This window comes from Podarcis filfolensis, assembly GCF_964270895.1.
Source record: "Podarcis filfolensis genome assembly, chromosome: 13".
Taxonomy (NCBI): domain Eukaryota; kingdom Metazoa; phylum Chordata; class Lepidosauria; order Squamata; family Lacertidae; genus Podarcis; species Podarcis filfolensis.
In genome coordinates this window covers 26,053,704-26,071,621 of record NC_139615.1, presented here as the reverse complement: position 1 = coordinate 26,071,621, position 17,918 = coordinate 26,053,704, and the positions used below count along the sequence as shown (strand labels likewise).

General features: G+C 45.9%; 1 protein-coding gene across 4 annotated transcripts in view; it reads left to right on the top strand.

The window, feature by feature from the left end:
• Positions 1 to 5,164: 5,164 nt before the first annotated feature.
• TRIM28 (tripartite motif containing 28) overlaps positions 5,165 to 17,918 on the top strand; it is a 29,870-nt gene continuing 17,116 nt past the window's right edge. For 2 of the 4 annotated variants that reach the window (XM_083580557.1, XM_083580555.1), the window contains exon 1: positions 5,447 to 6,121. In XM_083580557.1, coding sequence (XP_083436683.1) covers positions 5,836 to 6,121 — 286 coding nt within the window. In that variant the 5' untranslated portion in view covers positions 5,447 to 5,835. Of the gene's footprint in view, positions 6,122 to 17,918 lie in introns of all 4 variants that reach the window. The other 2 variants (XM_083580556.1, XM_083580554.1) reach the window with 2 other exon arrangements.

The window sequence follows — 17,918 nt, the reverse complement described above, 5'->3', positions numbered from 1 at the left end:
GTTCTGGTTTATGGCAGGGTTGATAAGACTGTGAGAAGGGAGGACGAGTCTCTGTTCCTCCACTGACCAATGCACTTCAGGAGTGTTCTAAAACTACTTTGAAGCTTCACTCCTAGAGCTCAGGGAGTGAGCAGCAGGGCCCCAGAGATATTATCTGTAACATTGATTTAGTTCCCTTTCAGCTTCAGCAACAAACCAGACTGGAGTAAGGGCATGGTTGGCTGCGTTTCTGGAATTTCTGAGTTATAAGTATTTATGGCCTATAAATTAAAATTTCTCCTCTGTCATAAACCCACACAGATGGAATTCGTCCTGTCCCTGAAATTGTCCTATATGTCCAGTTTTCCATTTCTCATATGACCTATGCAACTCCCTCCCCCCTTCAGCTAGGAGCCAGGCCATTGTCTGCTTATGTTTGTGTTTTTTATCTGTTATTTTTAGTCATTTTGTGTATGATTACTTTTCAGATAACTCTGTATCTTATGGTCTGAATGTACATGATGCAGTTTTAAACTTAAATATGGGAGAAGGGCAGACAACAGTGAGGTGCTTTTGAAGACTCCCGGTGAGGCTCCTAACTAGCTCTCACATTCCCTCCTAGTTCTCCCCACAAATAAACAAACATATATTACTAATAGGAAGTGTACACAAAACCTTTAGTGGTTGCAATATACTGTATTTTCATAGCACTCAAATGAGAAAACTACTGCACCAGCATTTTATGAAGCTTTAGCCCCCCTCCCCACCTTTGGAGACTATATATTCCCTTGTCTCCTATGCTGGAGCATATACCAGTGCATATTTAAAAGAAAATAGCCAAACAACACACATTCCCAATCTAGCAATAAAATTCTCTCACTTGTTCTCTTATTGAATACTAGCTAGAAGAGCCCAGCATTGCTTGGGAATTCTAACAAGCTAATAAATACTGGGATTTATAAATGAATACTATATTTTCTTAGTTTCTAGGGTTATGCATGCCCACCCTCCCCCAACTAGGGAACACCTGACCAGCCCCAAATCAATTTGAGGGCAGGCCTCATGTTTAATTAGGATTTTAAAAACATTATATGATGAGGAGGGGGGCAAAGGAAGGAGATGCTGCATCTCCTCCCCACCCCCCACCTCCCCACCACACTGCAGAGAGCAGAAGGGTTCAATCTGCTGGGTGTTGTTCTGTTAACATGTTCCCTGTAGTGAGCACTATGGCAAAGCAGACCCCTGCAGCCAAAAGGACTGCAGCATTGTTTCCTGCTTGGCAGGGGGTTGGACTCGATGGCCCTTGTGGTCTCTTCCAACTCTAGGATTCTATGATTCTATGATTGGTGGGAGGCTCCTGCACTGCTGATGCACATGCTCATACCTGCTTGCTTTCCCCTGTCTGCCCTCCCAGCCTCCACATTGTTGCCCATGTGTCCTGACTTGTGGTTCAGGCCTCAGGCACACCCACTCTGATCACTACCACTGCCAGCATCGCCTTCTCCAACTCCCTGGCCACTGCTTATCTGGCTGCCATCATCGCTGCTGCTACCACCACATTGTGGGAAGCATCTGCCTGACCTGGGCCCAGCTCACTTTCCCTCCCCATCTTCTGAAACTGACTTGTGCATTAGTCATTGCCATGGGGACCATAACTGATGGTGAGAGACCAACTAACTGACCTGCAGTGGTGGTCCAGTGCAGTAGTCACACTGTATTAGTGACTAAGTGGTTCAGTCCTGTTCAGTTTGACTGTGTGTGTGTTCCTTTGCTGGGAATAGACACACACAGCCAAACTGCTGTGTGGGGCTGTTTGAAAGCCCTCTTGAAAACAGCCCCATGCTGGTAGAAGCTGCCTGTCTCACCTTTTCCCCCTATGACAGACCTGGATTACTCCAGGCAACCTGACTTAGGGTGATTTGTAGCTGTCTCAACCCAACTTGGTTGAAGCTCAGATCCAAATTTGGTGCACAGCCATTTTAGTTTACTGCCAAATTTGATTAAAGTCACTGCAATTTTGAAAGGTTCAGCCCACTATCTTTATTCAAAATAGCATCCCATGATATCCAAATATAGGCCAAAATGTTACCCTCTATCTCAGGAACCATCATGCCAACTTGGGTGGTGATAATCTTCAGAGGTGCAGTTTGGAATGGTTTTGTCTGCCATCTTGATTCAAACGGGGCATGGCAATTTCCAAACACAGACCAAAACCCATCTCCATCTCCATCCTGGGAACCATCACAACAAATTGAGCAATGATATCTTCAAAAGTGTCCAAATCAGTAGTGTTTGTAACTGTTTGGTCTTTCATAAACCACATCCCACTCCTCAATCTTGGGAACTGTCACAGCAAATTGGGTGACAATATCTTCAGAAGTGCCCAAATTGATGCAGTTTGGAATGGTTTGGTTCATTATTCTGATTCAGAATGGCACCTGGTTTCTAAAAGTAGGCAGAAACTAACTCCTCCATCCTGAGAACCATTGTGCCAAGTTGGGTGGGGATATATCAATAGGTGTATGAATGCATAGAGAACAGACAGACAGATAGACAGACGCACTAACTTGGCAAAATACTTGGTAGAGGGGAAAGAAGGAAGAAAAAGCCCTGCTGGATCAGACCAAAGCTCTATCAAGTCCAGCATCCTGTTCTCACAGCTGGTATTCAGAGACATACTGCCTTCAACAGTGAACATGGTACACAGCCATCCTGACTAATAGCAATTGATAGCATTATATTATATGAATTTTAAAGCCATTCAAGTTCTCTACCATTACTACCTCTTGCAGGAGCAAATTCCACAGCTTAACTATGTACTGTGCAAAGAATTATTTCCTTTTACCTGTCCTGAATCATCAAACATTCATTGCATGACCCAGGTTCTAATCTAGTATTAGAAGACAGAAAAACCTTTCTTCAATTTTCCCACACCATGCAACTTACCAGGAAGTATTTTAAAAGAGTTTAACAATGGAGTGAAAAGGCAGGGTGACAGTGTTTCTATGGAAAAGAGAAAAGCGCAAGCTAATAATCAGTTGTTCCTGATTGCTCTGTTTCAGTGTATTAGCATCTAAACGACCTATTATGTCCTGCCTGGAAAGTCAATGCAGGCTTATTTTAAAGGCTATCCAAAAAAATGTAAAGGTTAAGTAGGATAGTTCAGGGAATAAATGTAATAAATAAAACTTGGGAAATCCTTCATTTGTTATTCACTGATGAGAGATCAATGGAGCCACTAAAGCACTGGGCTGTGAATGTCTAAGAAAGTATGTACTTGAGAGTCATTGTTCTTTAGGGGGGGGTGGCCACTTCAGACTCCATTGTATGTTTTCAAAATTTTGGCAGCAGAATCCAAGGCATGTCTACTCAGGAGTAAGTCACCTTTAGTTCAGTAAGGCTAATTCCTATGTAAATGGGCATGGGGTTGCAGCCTTACTGAGTAATTACTTGGGAAGAGTAATGACTGGGAAATGAAATGCAGCGGTAGTTGTATTTTATGATGTCTGAATCAGTTAAACACAAATGCTGTGATCCTCCTCAGGTTTATTCATGCCCCTCAAAACAGATAGCTCCTAAATTATTCCAGAGAGAGGCTCTAGCTTGGATTTTGACAAATCTGTGTGGGGAAAAGATGAGTAACTGTAGGGAAATTGCTGGGACTCTCATGGTGTGTGTCTTTGATAATGGAACCTGGAACAGGGTCATCATGTGAGGATGGTATTATGTTTGAAGGAATATTGGAGTCACCAGACTAGTTACAAAGTAGGACCGAGAGACTCAGATTCAAAGCCCCCCATTCAGCCAATGGCGCTACTTGGGGGTCAGTCATTATCTGTTAGTTTTGCATACTTTACAATAATAATAATAGTTTCATTATTTGTACTCCACCCATCTGACTGGTTTGCCCTAGCCACAACAGAGTGGCTGTGATCATAAAACGGACGCATGGAAAACCATGTACTGTACTCTTCTTGGAGGAAAATCAGGATATACTGTAAATGTATTAAACAGATTAGGTACTCTTAAAAAACAACAACAAATAAAAGATAAAACAATATATTGGAATGTGTCCTTTATTTGAAAGGCTATCTGGTCCAAACCCAGTTTAAAGATTAAAAAACCCATGAAGGACAGTAAAGAGCTTGAAGTTGTCCATCAGAATTTAGCACCTGGGCAGCCAACAAAGGCACACAGGTCACTTGATCTGAGTCTGCCACTATGGTCTCTCCCCTCCCCCCCCCGTTTTTTCCATCCATGCATATAAATCAGCATAAGCAAATTCTATGCAAATCTTTTTTTCTGGCAGTGCATTTGCATATTTTTGGTGTTAGATAAGTAGCCACCTTAACGTGGAACCTAGGTGGCTCAAATTAATGATGGCAAACTACCAGAATAATAATAATATTGTGACCAAGCTTCCAGTCACCAGAGTCCCCATCACGAGACACACAAAGTGTTATCTTCATTTCATATATCTAATAAAGTGAGTTCTAGTCTTGAAGGCTTATGCCATTACCTACCACAATATATTTACTAGGCTTCATGGGAAGGGGGAAGGGAGGGGCAGCTGCCCCCATAATCAATAAAAATCAATAGCTAACTGAGCTTCTGCCCCCCCCCATCCTGGCCACGCCCATGCTAGTTTTTAAGGTGCTGCAAGATTTTTTAAAGAAGAACATGTTACTTGCTTCAAGTGTACAGTATTAGGGCGAGATGTGTGTAGCAATACTTCCCAGCCTTTAGTGGTGGCAAGGGCTGGCTAGTGCTTTATGAGACATTTGTGAATCCGGAGTTACTCCCCATTATCCTTGAAAAGTACATTATCCAGTTCATTGGGCTGCGAAGGGGTTGGGGTGTGTGATATCCGTGTCACTTCGGAGTCACTCCGAAGCAGCTACTCCAGAATTACCCTGACCTGCTTGCTTCGCTTCAGCCATTTAATGCTTTAAAGGGGAGCCTCTGTTCGGGCTTCAACATGGAGGATGAAAGGGATTCGGTTAAGCAAAGGGGCGGGGAGGCGGAACAAAAAGGACTGGCTGCTCCCAGACTTTGCTTCTTCGCAACTGGCTCTTCCCATGTCAATCCAAAGCCCATCCCCGCCTCTCCCAACCCGCTCCAGAGACTTCACGGTTGCCATGGTTTCAGCCTCTTAAATCTCCCTTCGCCCGCCCCGCTCAGGGAGAGGGCGGGGCCTGAGCCGACAGCATTCCAAGCCTTGATTTATTCGCTCCAATAAAAACAGCCCGGTGAAGCTGAGGTGCGCGGGGTGGAGAGGGGGTGTACAGTTGTGAAGCGTACCGGATTTTGATTGGACGGCTATTTATTCCCTCCTTGTTTCTTGGAGGAGGAAGAGGGCGGGCAGTTTACCAGTTGGCCGGTTTTGAGCATCGATCAAAGATTCCGATTGGCCTTGGAAGATGCCTAGCTCCGCCTCCTAAAAAAAAAGAAGCCTGGAAGGCGCGCGTAACGGGGCTTCTATCCCTGCCTTCCCTCCCCCCACCCAACTCCTGAAAACTACCCGTCGTTCACTCGGCCGAGTGGGCGGAGCTTCAGAAGGAGGAGGAAGGAGGGAGAGAGAGAGCGAAGGCAAGAGCGAGCTGTAACGGAGCCAGGCCTCTTGTCTGTCTCTCTGTGCTCGCTGCGCGCGCCGCTCCCCTTGTCTTTCTCTCTCTCTCTCGCAGCGCGTGCGGGAAACAGGCAGGGCCCCAGCGGGTGGCGGAGCGTCTCCCTCTCGAGGCCGCCAGCGCCGCGCCCCCCCCCGCCAGCCTCCCACGAGGCCCAGCTTCTTCGCGCGCGGGCGCGTGTGTGCGGCTGTTGCTGCTTCTCCTGCCCGCTCCTCCTCCTCTCGGTGCAATGTCTGCTCCTGCGACGGCCCCTGCCCCTGCGGAAGCTGCTGGCGGAGGCGGCGCCGGCGCCGCTGGGGACAAGCAGCGCTCTTCCACCGCCGCCGCCGCCGCCCCGCTCAACGTGGAAGGCATCGACCTGCTGGAGAAATGCGGCGTGTGCCGGGAGAGGCTGCGCTCCGAGCGGGACCCGCGCCTCCTGCCTTGCCTCCACACCGTCTGCAAGGAGTGCATGAAGGTCGAGCCCGCCGCCGCCGCCGCGGCAGCAGCTGGCGGCAACAACAAGGATGGCCAAGGTGAGGCTGGCGGGGAAGAAGCGGGCGGCGGGTGAGAAAGAGCCCCTCCTGGCAGGGGTCGAGGCGGAGGAAGCTTGCGACGGAAGGGGCGGCGGGTGCAAAAGACGTTGGCTTCCTATCCCATCCCCTTTCTCCCTTTGGTGTGGGAGGGAACGTCCTTGTTTTATCCTCGTGCTCGCTAGGTCGAGATATATATATATATATTTTGCAAGAAGTGGCCTTGGGAGAGTGCGCGCGGGGGGGGGGCGTCAGGCGTGCTGGTATAAATGGGAGTAAAAAATGGAGGAGGAGACGTGGGGGGAAAAGGTGCATGAGAGGAATGCCTTGTTTTGTACACGTTCCCCGCTCAATTTAAAAAAGAGCATATTTTGGGGTGGGGGTCGTGAGCAGGAGGAGGCGAGGGGGAGTGGAGGAAGGGACGTTGTGGAGGAGGAGGAGGATGCGTGTATGGCGGCGGCGGAGGTGCAGCGAGGGAGGCGTGGCCACGTGCATTCCGACGAGGGGGGCAGCGACGCGTATCGCGAGAAGTGCAGCTGCTGGTCTGCTTTTTTTTTTGAGGTGGGGGGGAAGCGACGAGTCCTTATCTCTCCCCTCTCGCCATTCCCGCCTTTTCCAGGCCCGCCCTGGTTGCGTTGAGCATTCCCATAAGGAATCTCTGCCTCCTAATCCTCAAGGATTTGTGGGAGGGAGAGGAATGGAATTGTAACAGATGTTGGAAGCGCAACTTTTTGTTTTATGCATACAGTACTTAAGGTGCCTCGTTACAAGGGGGAAACGTGCTGTTGAGCGGAATTTAATTCCCTCAGTTGAATAGGGTACGCCCACAAAAAAAGCATATGAGACTTCAGTCAAAGTTGGTGAGAAAACATATAGGAAGACATGCATAGGAGGAGTACACTGCAATGGGTTCAGAAACATCTCTAAATGGCTTAATTAAAAAGGCAGCATGTTTGCTGTTGATGTCCCTAAGAAGAGTGTTTGCAGTCCAAAAGCTTGCTACTCAACGCTGTCGAGCCAGTACTGTATGGTCATTGTTCTAGAACGTAATTCATGTGATAATAGTTTCTTCCACATTAGTGAAAGTAAACCAAAGTTGCATGCCAGTGAAGTAAGCTAAGATATGTGCTTTTTCTTGACCCATGCTTATATTCCTAGTTCTTGATAGTATCTGCATACCCCAGGTATATTTAGGTCATTTCACTCTAGCACTAAATGAAGGTGTCCAGGTATTGGTCATGGCTTCTCAGTTCCAAGCAGCCTTAAATGAAGTTGATTATTTTGATCCTTTCAGTTTAGTTTCAGGCCTGGATACTGGATTGGAAACAGCCTCAGTCACCTGGGAGGAGAAGGGGTGCCAGCTGTTAGTTTTCCTGGACCTATTCATACCACTGACTGGGGTATCCTTCCTGGTCATTTGTCTGAATTAGGCTGGGAGGGGCACTGTTTTACAATAGTGCTATGGTTGTTGGTTTTTTAAATGTTATAAGCTGCTTTAGGCCTCCTAGTTCCAGAAAAGTGGCATATATATTTTTTAAAAATAAAAATACTTTTTTTCTCTGGCATTGGACTTAGAGAACCTTTAAATCTGCTTTGGCCAATCTAGTCCCCTCCAGATGTTTTGGACTACATCTTGGGCTAGTGGAGGACATCAGATAAGCAGAGGCTTCTTTAAAGGCTTGTCTCTGGCCTTGAACTTCTTGGGATGGGGAATGTGTTTTGTTTCCCTCCATCTAACTTCATTCTGTAACATCAACATAGCCAAGTGTTTATGGTTAGCTGCTTGGTTTATTATTATTGTTTGTTTCCTGTAAATTCTTTTAAAAATACTTTTATTAGTTTCCAAGTACAATTCAACAATAGCCTCATTATAACAATACCAATTTATAATACAGTTATTAATACCAATTGTTCAAATATGTTTTTCTTTCCCCCAGTTGTTGCTGTTAATCTTTTTTTTAAAAAATATTTTTTATTAACTGGCCAATCAAATCAAATTAAATCACATCACATAAATTCCAAATTACAAAGCCAAATTTTTAAATTTTGTTGGGGGAACCCATACTTCAAGATCCAAAGGGGGATTCAGATCATCTTCTTATTACTGCGTTAATGTCCAAATCAGTCCCAATCAGTCCAAACAAAATTCATAATTCTATCCAGTCTTATCTTGGTGTTTCCACATCATATCTTGTTCATATAATTTCTATTTTTCCTTTACGATCTCTTCTGTTAGTCTCCTTAAGCCGATAAGCAAAATAATAATCCTGTGTGGATTTCCCGTTCCTCCACTAAGTCCAGATGGTTTCCATATATCTCCTTTGTAGATAAAATCGCTCTTTCCATCATAAATTTGGCATTTGTCGCTCTTAAGTCCCACCGAGAAGTTGATCCACGATATGTAAACAACTCTATTTCTCTCTTTCTCCTCCCAGACCCAAGAGCTCCAACAATGCCTCCCAAAATGGCGACGGCATTTTTAACTGCGTCATTCCAAAACTCTTAGCTTTCCAGCTTCATCTTGAAACATTGCTTTGGTTCGAAAGTTTATCTCCACACAGCCTTAAATCCACAGCTTAAGTCCTTAGTTTCTGACTCATTAGGGGAGGGGATTCTTGTTAAATCACATAAGAAAAAGGAAGGCAGGTTTTTCCCCCCCTCCCCCCTCAGTCATACCGTATCTTGACGTATCTTCTCATATTTTATTCTTGTCTTGTTATCAGAGATCTCTTCTGTCAGCAGTCTTTACTCCCCTTTTTCCTTGAAGCATGTGCAATTTATCTCGTCCAAATTGTTTCTTTTGAAGATGCTTGCAACTAGCGGCGCGAATCAGGGACGGCGTCCAGGAGTGCCGGAATCCCACAGGAGGGCTTTGTGCCTAGTGCCCCCACCCCCACAAATTCGGGGGTGGTATAGGGCACAGCAGGCAAGGGCCGTCCCCCCCACAATCCTGGGGGGGTTAAGGAGGCTAATTACCCCCATCATAGCCTCCAAATTACCTCATGTGGGTCGGAGAGATGTTATTGTCAGCCATCTTCCGATGCGCCACCTAGTGGCCCCCCCAGTTGTTGCTGTTATCCATCATGCCTTGGGAGAAGCTGATATTCCATTGTTCCAGAAATTTCTCCCTTGCTCCGTCATTTTGCAACTTTAACAGCTGCAAAAATCACTGTGTCCCAATAAATAACCTGTTTTCACCATTTCCCCTCTCAGCCTGGGAAGAAGAGTGGTCTGTCGAACTGCAGATGACTCAGTAATGAATCTTATCAGTTCCTTGGCAAGTTCGCAGATTTCTTTCATCCTTCCTTTCAACTGGAGAAAAATGAGCATTTATACTTCCAATTAAATTCCAAGTCCTCTTAGCGTTATTTAGTTCACTCACTAAATAATAAATAATAAAGGGGAAGGGCCAGCTCTAATTTTCTATCAAACCTTTTGCAAAATAGAGCTTTCCCCCTTTTATTAACTCACAAAGTTGTTTAATGTTATATTCCATATCTTCAGTCCTCACTTGTACAAATATAATTTGAACTAAACATTCAGAGGAAGGTTGCCAAATCATAAATATAGAGAAGAAAACTTTAAAGAAACCATAGGCTCCCCTCCCCCCACATCGTCTTTTGCACCAAATGAAGTTTTATATCAAATTCAAATCTTAAAGTCCTTGCAGTTGTTTCCATTCCAGCGTTTGTGATCTCACTTCTAATAGCACACGCCTGTACTTTAGTCCAATTAAACACTAATTAACAGGAGAACCTCTGCTTCATAATGGCGGTTTTGGAGGGTTTTTTTGCAGGCGAAGTGCTTTTGCACTCAGCTGCTTGGTTTATCAGGCAGCCTATGCATTCTACTCCTACCTACTCCCACTTCTGGCACGAAGAGGGGGACTTCTGGAAGAGATCAGGGTTTCTTTGAATTGCCTTGTGATGTGGACAAGATGATGTAGAAATTTGTGGTGAAATAAGCCTAAAATGTGCCTGATACCTTTCTTCAGGGATCCTACTGCTTGTGAAGATGTGTGTTTCTTGATTCCACAGGAGTTCCACCTGCCAGCTGAACAAGCAAATTAAGATAATGTTAAAGTTTATTAAGTTATGATTACTACATACAAAAGAATAAGCAATATATGCAAAGTTACTGGATTTTATATGTAATGAACTTTTAGGACAGGTGATTTCCGATAGTGTCTTGGCCCAAATCCAGGTTCACATATGGGTTCAGTTCTTTGTCTTTTCTTCATCTGTCGAAAGCTCTGCCCAATAAATCTGTTCAGATATGAGAGTGCCTTTTCTGAAAGTTTTCTTAAATGAAGTCTTCCTGTGGTGGTAACTTCTGCCCTATTCATTTCTTTGAAAAGAAAACAATGTCTCCCCCTCCTTGGTTCTTCTTTTTTCTTAGACATTTGTCAGACTGCGATGCTAAAAACCTCTTATTTTTTTACGTCAGCTCTTTATTTAATAGTCTGGCCTAAGCATACTTTTAAGTATGTGCCAAGTGGTGTTTAAGCTATTTATTTGATTTCAGATTGCTTTTAGCTATGATTTTGCCTAGCCCTTAGAGTAACCCTTTATTTCCCAAAGTTTGATCGGCCTTATTATGAGAGTATGTACATCTTATTCTGGTGCTGGAATAAGACAAATAATGGAACCTATCAGCTTTGTTTTTTCGTCTTCTGCAAAATAGAGCAGGATTCCTTTGCCCAGATGTCCTCTGGCGAGAACACGGAGTGGGCTGGAGCCTTGTCTGCTTACACAAGGGAAGCACCCCCCCTTAAGCAAACAAACCTCATTCTGAGAAATCTCAGCCTTTCTTCCAAGTTCTCTGATAGTTTTGGAGGAAAAATGCAAAGACTTCTCTTACTCGCAGAACACTTTGGATAACTTGCTTTGCCTCTTTCTTAGATCCCTCTGGCAAACAAGAGAAACCAGAGTGAGAGGTGAGATCTTTCAGGACGCTTTGGTCAAGGAAAAGAAACATCTAGAGGTTTCTGTCCTCCAAAAATCTCAGCAAACAAAGATTTATTATTCTGGCACATTTTTATTCTGCCATCCTATCACTGGTGCACAGTGGCAGCCAGACAAGCTTTCTTAGTGGTGGCCCTCCCTGCTGTGCATGCAAATACACGTAAGCAACTTTAGGATTTCATTCCTTCAAGGCACATCTTGGAGTAGGAAAGGAAGAATTCAAATCCCCCAAAACCATAAACAACGGTGCAGTAATTTTGATGCTGGGCTTAATGGTCTTAAGGAGTCCTTCACTCATTAGCCAAGTGTATTACTTCATTCACTCTAAAATGTGGTAAGCTAGCTCAGATGCATTTGGGAGTGGGACCCACCATCCGCCCCAGAGTCCTTTCCTGACAGCAATGCTGATCCGCAACACATTTTAATACCTCATATACTTTTTTGGGAGGGGGCAGACTTTCAAAGCAGCAGCTGGATACTCCTAGGAAACTAGGCAATTGAAAATTATTTTACCTTGAGTGCTCTTCTCTTTCTTGACTTGAAATGCAGCTTATCTAAATGAAGAGTGGGGGGAGTTAATTGATTTCTGTCTTTTACTGATTCACAAAAGGAAGGGTTTGATCTGCCTTTGATATGATCCTTCTGCCACCACCCTTCGCTCGCTGGGGGGAGGTGATGGCGTTCCTCCCCCCCACATCCTCTTAACCCCTTCTTACCAATGCCTACCGCCACACGAGCAACCGCTCACCGCCAATACTCTCATGCCTGAAACCAATCCCATATCCCCTTTGCTATGTCCCACAGCCAAATATCATTTCCAGCATCCGAAAGATGCACGCCATCAAACCGGTAGAGGGCCTCACAGTTGAAACGAATGCCCGGGTGTTCAATTGCCTTCCAACCCAGGGCCGCCACTCTACGCACCACCGCCCGATCCAAGGCTTTCCTCACCCTATTCATGGCTATCGGGCACCTGCAATCTCTCCAGACCCGCCTCTCCATCAGAGAGGCCCAAATGATTGTGACATTCGGGTAAGAGGCCTTAAGCTCCTCAAAGTCACTAAATATGTTCCACTGCAAATCGACCGCCTTTCTATAAGCTAGGTCATTTTCCCCTAATTGTATCAGTAAAGCATCTGGGGGGCCCTCCGCTGCGACTCTGGTCTTAAATGCGGGCAACATCTCAGCCCAGCGCATTCCCCTCCGCGAGACCCAGGATATAGTGATGCCAGATGGTAAGCCAAGTCGCGGCCCGAGACCGGAATTGATGGCGCGGACCCTGGCCCAATGTACGATGCTGTGCCCGATTATCCAGACGTGCATCCCCATATCTCCTGTAAGAAATTAAGAGAACAGGCCATGGTCAGTTAATCCCAGCTGGGTTGTCATAAATTTTTTCTCACATAGCGTTTGTAAGCATCCGATTTCCAGCGGCCCAGGTCCTTAATCCTCTCAGCCGTGAGGCCCAGGTGCATTGCTGTGGTGGCCGCTCCTATCCTAAAGGAGTGAGCCGCGAAATCTGCAGGGGGAAGGCCGCATGCTGCCAGTGTTAAGCGCATAACCCGGGTGAACTGGTGACGCGTCGGGTATGCCATCTGCATGGATCAATAATGGCCCTGCCAAATTAGGCCTTAGAAATAAGAAGCGCCTGGTGTCCTTAATTGGACACGGGCCTGGTTCCCTGGTTGCCAAGAGCCGAACCAGAGCCCCCCTCCCGTGCTGGTCTGTCTTGAAACTGCGTATCCGTAAGACTAAATCTTCCCGTGAAAGTGTAACGTCGCTTAATAGCAGCCCCCGGGAGGAGCCGCGCTGACCCTCTTCATAAACCACCTCCCCCGCACGCATTGCTCCGAAAAAGGCGATGGAGTATGCCGCTGAAAATAAGCGCGTCTCATACTTCGACCAACAGACCGTTCTCACCCTTTTATGAATTTGGAAAAGTATGTCGAATGATATTGGCCTCCTCATATCACGGGTTGGGGGCTGCAGTCTACGCCAGCCTTCTAGGGTCTTTCGTATGACGAAATCGGCGCATGGATCTGAGGAAAATACCGCCTTGCAAAAGAAAGAGATTGCCGCAGCCTGTAGGTTGAGGGTTTTAGGGGCACGGCCCAGGCGTTTCAAGTATACTAAGTAGGATAAGACCTCTGACTTAACGGGAGGGACGTTGCTACTGGCGGTGCGGGTTTTATTGCGGAACTTTAGGAAATCCGACCACGCCTTCTTATAAGATCTCAATGTGGAAGGCGCCAATGAGGCTAATACTCCCTGAATCACTTCTGGTTCCCAAGACTCTGGTCCCCAAGACTCCACAGATGTTCCGGGAAGGGCTGAGGTAGCGGCTGAGCGTCCGGTGCTAATGAGCGGAAGCGGTCCATCTGAAAACGAGATAGGGCATCCGCGATATCATTGTTAACACCAGGCACAAATTTGGCGGAGAAGTGGATATTAAGTTCTAAACACCGGAAAACGAAGGAACGCAGAAGGGCACCTACTGTTGAAGACCGTGCGGCCTGCCTGGAAAGGACTGCTACTACTGCCTGGTTGTCGGTGTGGAAGCAAACCCTATGGTTACTAAAGGCCTCTGACCATAAGTGCACTGCCACTACAATTGGAAAGAATTCTAGGAAGGTTAAATCTCTGGTAATGGACTCCCCCTTCCAGGCTGCGGGCCAATGCTGGGCACACCATTGCCCCTTAAAGTAAACGCCAAACCCAAGGGAGCCTGAAGCGTCCGAATGCACCTGAAAGTCCTCCAGGACTTTCTCCAGGAACTTTAACCAAACTTCCAGGTCAGATTTTACTTCCCTAGATAGTCGAACCCTATGATGAGGAGAACGCAGGCCTGCTGACAGCTTTGCGAGGCGGCCACAGAATGGACGGCCGGGGAGACCACGCGGCAAGCAAAATTTAAATGACCAAGCAGTGACTGTATTTGCCTAAGTGTAACTTTTCTTAGGGGGAGGAGCTGCCGAATGAGGTCACCAAGCGCGATCAGTTTCTGTCTGGGAAGTTTCGAGGTCTGTGCTACCGTGTCCAACTCAATACCTAAATAAACCATGGTTGTAGCTGGGCCCTCCGTTTTGTCGGCGGCTAGGGGAACTCCCAACTCCCCGGCTAACGATATGAAGGCTTTGAGGAGCTCTGAACACCTAAGCCTGCTATTAGCTACGAGGATAAAGTCGTCCAGGTAGTGTGACACGCCCTTGGAGCCGGTTCTAAAGCGAAGCGCCCAGTCCAGGAAGGTACTGAATGCCTCAAAGGCTGCGCAGGCCACTGAGCAACCCATGGGCATCGCTTTGTCCACAAAATACGCCCCTTCAAATTTGAAACCAAGCCACCGGAAGTCTTCTGGATGAACTGGCAGGAGTCTGAAGGCCGACTCAATGTCACATTTTGCCAGCAACGCGCCCTTACCGAATTTGCGAATAATTTTGACCGCTTGGTCAAAAGTGGCATATCTCACAGTACAAAGTTCCTGCAGTATCGCATCATTGACGGACCCTCCTTTTGGGTAGGAAAGGTTGTGAATCATGCGAAACTCACCAGGCGCTTTCTTGGGAACTATGCCTAAAGGGGATATGTGAAGGCCTTCAATTGGAGCCGGCGAAAAGAGGGCGAGCCCCCTCTGTGCCGGCCCTAAATAGGGCAGGCCATGCCCCCCCAGCCAGCTGATTGGCTGGCTGGGGGGGGGGCAGACCCGGCCGGGATTCCCCTGCTCTCGCGGGGGCTGGAACCAGCCCCCGCTCACGTGGGGTGGGCGTGAAGCCCGCAACCCCACCTCCTGGGCAGGCTGGAAGTGGCTTTGTAAAGCAAATGAAGACAAGATGGGGGATTTAGCTGAAGATGAGGATGTCTATAGCCAGGGCTCCCATTTAGCTGGAGTAAATGTGCACAAAAGACTTGGAAATGGTCTTCACTAGCAAAACACAGAACCAGTTAAGTTGAAAAGCAGCCTAGAAGAGGTGTTTCCTTCTAGCAAAAATAACAACCAAACCAAACCCCTTCTACTCAGTTAGAGAGGGCAATTTGACAAAACCCTGTGTCTTTATAAATGTGTGAGCAACTTGTGCTTTAGAGAATTTATTTGGTTCTTTTTCAGTTTGTGGTATATGGATGGTTATAACCAGCCATAGCAAAACAGAAGTACCAACCTTCTTATTTGGCAGGGTTTTGTGTACAAGACAGGGGAAAGGGGGTAATCTACCAGTGGTGGGCTAAAATTGTATTTTAGCACACGCCTTCTTAAATAGCTTATTTTTTGTGGGGTGGTTGTGGTGTTGAACATACCATTTGAACAAAATATTTTTTTTGTCCTGCACTAGCTAATTGACTTACGTGCTATTTGAACACATGGTAGCACCACACAGAATTATAGTCCTGCTGTTGTCCCTTCGTGCATTTTCTGCTCTTTTCTCTCTCTTTTTTGGGCTTGCCCTCAAACTAAAATAGAGGGCTGCTTTGTCTACATTTCATTAAATTAGTCCTTACTGCTTAAGAGCCTGAACTAACTTTCCTATTGCCGACTTCTAAGAATATAAAATAAAAGTGTAAGATTCGCTCAGCTCAGGAATACTTCCTGTGTTCCACATATTCAGAAAGCAGAATTGAAGCTCAATGTAAATACAGCCTTCTTGTTATCTCAGTGGAAGAATGATGTCATGCTTGGCCCAGGGCCATTGTTTCAAAGCGCTGTTTTTTGGTCTTGTAGTCTAGCCTTTAGAAATAACGGTGAAACAAAATTCACTGAGAGTACAGACTTGCATTTTTTAAAAAATAATTGAAATGGAAAGATCCATCTCTGCTTACCATATCCATCAGCTGCCATGTACCATCATTTGTCCCCTTGAGGCTTTTGAACCAAACTACCCTTTTAGGAAGACCAGGAGGACAGTCTACCCTGGTGGGCAATGGCATCTTCTGGGCCTTTGTGACCCTGGCTGCTGTGATGGGAAGTGACCAGCCAGCAGATTGCAGCTAGGCCCCAGATGGCCCACTATGCAGTATAAGTCTGAGGAAGCTTATTGAAGTGAATAGAAATAGCAAGCTTAGGTCTGGGCTGAGTGGGTTTTAGATACAATCCTGTAAGTTCAGTCTCAAGGCTATGTTACAGCTACTTTTAGAAAGGTTAGATCTAAAGCCTGTTTTTAAAGCTTTGAACAGCATGTTTCCATCAAAGCTGGTTGTTATAAAAACCTTGTAAACATTTAAGAATTTGTAGCCTGGCCTTGCTTGTCCTCTTCCCTTTCCAATACAGCTGTACCTTGGTTTTTGAACAACTTAGTTCTCAAACGTTTTGGCTCCCGAATGTTGCAAACCTGGAAGTGAGTGTTCAATCACTCTGGAAACCCACTCTGGCTGAAGAGTGGGTTATAAAATGCTATAAATTATGTATTTAATCCTGAAGATTCAGGATGTGTTGGAGCACTAAATTAAAACAGATGTTTAACAGTAGTAGTCGGTAGGCCTTGTGATGGTAGCGAAGGAGCCTGAACTTCTCCACTTTAGGCTGTAGTCCTGGGAGCATCTCGGTGTGGATCACAAAACAGGCCAGTGCAGAGAGGCCTACTTTTGAGAAGGCATAGGCAGGATTGTGCTGTGAGATTTTGTGTTGCCATGGTGGCTAGGATCATTTGCAACATAGCACATTTAGGGCTGCTTTTGGTCCATCTCCACTAGGGATTGGTGCTCTTCTCCATCTCAGAAGCTTTGCATTTAGTTTTTCTCCCCCTTTCCCCTCCATGTTTCCTCACCTCAGCTCTGTAGCCTCATGAATGCTTCCTCCCCTGTTCATATGGTGATTGCACAAATGCGCATGCTGCTGATCTTTTGGTTTGCAGCAATAAAATTGATAAATGAGGCTTCCTTTTGTTTCCTCTTGGTGGGCGGCACTCAGGTATGTAAGCTAATCACAAAATGACATTTTAAAGCTTGGGTACAGTTGCCACCACAGAATGCCTAGGCACATTTTTTTTTTTTGGTGAAATCTATTATGTATTAATGGGATGTGGGTGGCACTGCGGTCTAAGCCACAGAGCCTAGGGCTTGCTGATCAGAAAGTCGGTGGTTCAAATCCCTGCGACGGGGTGAGCTCCCGTTGCTCATTCCCAGCTCCTGCCAATCTAGCAGTTTGAAAGCACGTCAAAGTACAAGTAGATAAATAGGTACCGCTCTGGCGGGAAGGTAAACAGTGTTTCTGTGCGCTTATTCTGGTTCGCCAGAAGCAGCTTAGTCATGCTGGCCACATGACCTGGAAGCTGTCTGCGGACAAATGCCGGCTCCCTCTGCCAGTAAAGCAAGATGAGCGCCGCAACCCTAGAGCCGTCCGTGACTGGACTTAATGGTCAGGGGTCCCTTTACCGTTACCTTTTATTACATATTATTATTCAATTCATTTCAATACCACTTTATATTTTAAAGGAAATAAAACCTCAAAGCTGTTTATAACACATTAAAACATCAAATGAAACAATCTAGGATGAAATGAATTCAAGCTTCAAAGAAAATATTTTGGATCCTTCTCCAAGTTGTATATTGCTTTCCCCATATTTATTTACCATCTTAATGTATGTAGCTGCCCCATAGCAGAATTACTCCAGGAAGCCATGTCAGTGTAGTGGTTAGAGTGTCGGACTCAGACCTGGGAGATCAGGGTTCAAATCTCCACTGAGTCATATAGCTCACTGGGTAACCCTGGACAGGTCACAATCTCTTAACTTACCTCAGAGTCGTAGGGATTAACTGAGAAGGGTGGGTGGGTGAACCATATACTCAATGAAGGAAAAGGTGGGATATAAATGCAGTGAATAAGCTCTTCTGCATACCTGCTTAAGAGA